Genomic DNA, 3,214 nt, shown 5'->3' with positions numbered 1-3,214 from the left:
AACAGTTTGACAGGAAGTTCGTTTATGTTCGTTTATTTAATAAATGAATGAACGCGAACACAATTTTTTGTTTGTTTAGTTAAACAAGCGAACATGAATAATAGTCTCGTTCGTTCAATTATGTCCGTGAACATTTGTTTATGTTGTTTATTTATGGTCGTTCATTTAAATCTCTTTTATGTTCATATATGTTCAGTTCTGTTTGATTACATTACTATATTATATGTTTAATTATGTTTTTTTTTCATCTCTGTTTATTTAACATGTTCACGAATACAAACGAACGAATATGAACAATGTAATTTGTTAAACGAATGAACATGAATTTTTTATTCGTTCCTTTATTTGTTCGTATTCATTCGTTTGTTCGCCTAATTTAAACGAATGAATATGAACAAACCTTCGTTCGTATTCGTTCGGTTCATTTAGAACCAGGAACAATCTTTACCCATTTAACTTTCATTCGGTGGCCCAACCCGGAACGGAAGATACATATGGTTTTGGGTGCGGGTACGTAGTAAATTCTGGCACCCCAGGGTTCTTCATTCGAATTCATTTCATCTCATTTATAAAATTTTAGCACAATATCAATTTTAGGTTTGTTGCTAAATTAGTTTACAGATCCCTGATTTTTGTTATTGTGCTTCATATCCTACGAAAAATGTTCATGTAATTATACGTGGTGATTGCAAAACAAAATCATTGAGCATGTCATTTGCTAGGCTGTATGCAAGATCCTCTCAGTTATCTTCCCTTTGCAAAACCCTAAACCGCACCCCTGTCAACTCGAGGTATTGCGTCACGACTCACGACTTGCTATCGTTCCACTAATTACCTGCTGTATACGTGTTATTGTTTCGTGTTTTACTTATATGAATATATCTACACACTCGAATTGAATCCGTTTAATCAAAATTAGAATATAAATTCTCCGTTTTGCTACTTCTGGATCACAAATTTCTTATGCTCCCATTGGAGCGACTAACATTATGTTAGGTTTCATAAACCTAATCACTTTTCCACCAATTTGGAACCGAAAATCATCATCTAGGCTTTCTGTTATTGAATCTCAGGGGTGTTTGGATATGCGTTCAAACCTGAATTTCTAATTATTTAGGGTTTGAACATGATTTTCTGAATTAGGTCAAAATGATCAGATATGGACATGCTTTAATCGTGATTAAGCCATTGTTGTTGATTCAGGTCTCTACTCGAAGCTGGACAGAGAAGATATAGTTTTGTGGGAGCTAGTAGTTCAAAACATAACCAATTCTCCTCTGAATTTCGAAATTTCACCTCTAGATCTGCACATAATACGAACTCTTTCAACAAAAGTTCCCATTTGGGAAATGGATACTTCAAGACACCTTTGGGTTCTCATCGTCAGTATGTTACAAATGTCATTAGAGAACAGAAATCAAGAAAGATGCTTTATTACTTAACAGGTTTAGTATTTGCAATGGTGGGCTGTACTTATGCTGCTGTTCCTCTATATAGAAGGTTTTGTCAAGCCACCGGCTATGGAGGTACTGTTCAAAGGCGTGAGGTATGCACAAAACTTTCTGATTTTATTTCTTTTCAATTTCATAATTTACATTTTTCTTCCATAAATTTGTTTTTTCTTTTCACTCCGCAGACAGTAGAGGAAAAAATTGCAAGACATTCCCAAGATGGAACAGTTACAAATAGGTGTGTAATTTCAACTTTCAAGAATCCAATGAAATGATCTCCTTTTTATGTCTTTTATGTTATACTTGTTTCTTAGAAGATTTTTGATGTATTGTTACAGGGAAATTGTGGTGCACTTCAATGCTGACGTGTCAGATGGAATGCCATGGAAATTCATCCCTACTCAAAGAGAGGTTGAATTGAAAAAAATAAAGTAAAAGTGGTTGAAATTAAATAACAAAATTGACCAGAATATAATGAAAGGAAAAATAAACAAGGGCAAATTTGTAAAAAGTAAGTGATTATATATTTATTGATTTATGTTGTGTATATATAGGTAAGGGTAAAGCCAGGTGAAAGTGCTCTTGCTTTTTACACTGCTGAAAACCGTAGTTCAACTCCTATAACTGGCATGTCTACATATAATGTTACACCAATGAAGGTAATTAAATATAATGTTACAAGTTTAAAGGGTAAATGTGTCATTTTGTAAAAAAATTAAAAGTTTATGTGGATGTTCAGGCTGCTGTTTATTTCAACAAAATACAATGCTTTTGCTTTGAGGAACAACGGCTTCTTCCGGGAGAGCAGATTGATATGCCTGTAAGTAAATGGTCTAAAATACCCTTTGTCCCATGAAAACTAGTTAACTACATTATTTTGATTTTTGACTTTGCATATGGTCTAAAATGCCCTTGGAACCAAGGACTTAGAAGCAATAACATCACGAATGTGTAATAATCACAATATGCAAGTTAGAGTGTTAGACTTTTTTAATTGCTAAAAAATGAAATGTTATGCCAAAAGACTAAAATGCCCTTCATTGTAGGTGTTCTTTTACATAGACCCAGAGTTTGAAACGGATCCTAGGATGGATGGTATTAACAATATAATTCTTTCGTATACATTCTTCAAGATTGCTGAAGATAAGTTATGATTTTTTCTCTCTTTGATTATTTTGTTTTTCTATATTGTAGTCATGCAAACACTTTGTATCTTGATGTTTATGGATGCCAAAGTCATTGAGAATAAGTATGACCAATTGATCTATTTATGTATCTTATGCATTAATGAGTTGTACCTTTTGCATCTAAAGGGTACAAATTTACTCCATTATGCACATTTAGAGTTATGAATTGGTTATGATTGTATTTATATGATTATGCAATCATATGGTGTAAATTTGAAACTACATTGCTTTCATGAGTATTTACATCTATAGTATTAATGGATAAAATCTCAAGAACTAAATGGTTTAATGCAATTGAGGATAAGCATGAATGTAAATATATTGTCTATTATGACAAAATAACAAAGTATAGTATCTTAATTAGAAATGCAATGTATGAAATGCTAGGAAGTATTTCACATAGTAATTGAAATTAGTGTAAATGTGATACCATATGAAAATAAGGGAATTTATGTTGAATGATTCGGATGAAATCATTGTTGAAGATTATTAACCCAAATCAAAGGTGTATTAACATTCTTTTGTTACTTTAGAGAGTTATGCGATTACTATTAGAAGTCCAATGAAATCGTAAGG

The 3,214-nt window shown here is 32.3% G+C and overlaps 1 protein-coding gene across 2 annotated transcripts; it reads left to right on the top strand.

Annotated features, from left to right (window-relative positions):
• Window positions 1–506: 506 nt before the first annotated feature.
• LOC145166650 (cytochrome c oxidase assembly protein CtaG / Cox11 family) lies at window positions 507–2,836 on the top strand. Of its 2 annotated transcripts, XM_079085671.1 has the most exons (8): window positions 507–791; window positions 1,204–1,546; window positions 1,637–1,689; window positions 1,790–1,862; window positions 2,006–2,110; window positions 2,191–2,271; window positions 2,498–2,546; window positions 2,646–2,836. In XM_079085671.1, the coding sequence occupies exons 1-8, from the start codon at window positions 709–711 to the stop codon at window positions 2,801–2,803; spliced, it is 945 nt and encodes a 314-aa protein (XP_078941797.1). In that variant the 5' UTR covers window positions 507–708; the 3' UTR covers window positions 2,804–2,836. The 2 variants fall into 2 exon arrangements, with proteins under 2 accessions (XP_078941797.1, XP_078941798.1); XM_079085672.1 differs by having other exon boundaries at window positions 510–791; window positions 2,498–2,781.
• The last annotated feature ends 378 nt before the right edge of the window (window positions 2,837–3,214 follow it).

Source organism: Lactuca virosa, chromosome 3, assembly GCF_052849685.1.
Source record: "Lactuca virosa cultivar CGN04683 chromosome 3, Lactuca_virosa_CGN04683_v6, whole genome shotgun sequence".
Classification (NCBI taxonomy): domain Eukaryota; kingdom Viridiplantae; phylum Streptophyta; class Magnoliopsida; order Asterales; family Asteraceae; genus Lactuca; species Lactuca virosa.
Note: the sequence above shows the minus strand (reverse complement) of the source record. Positions and strands in the feature narration are given on the sequence as shown.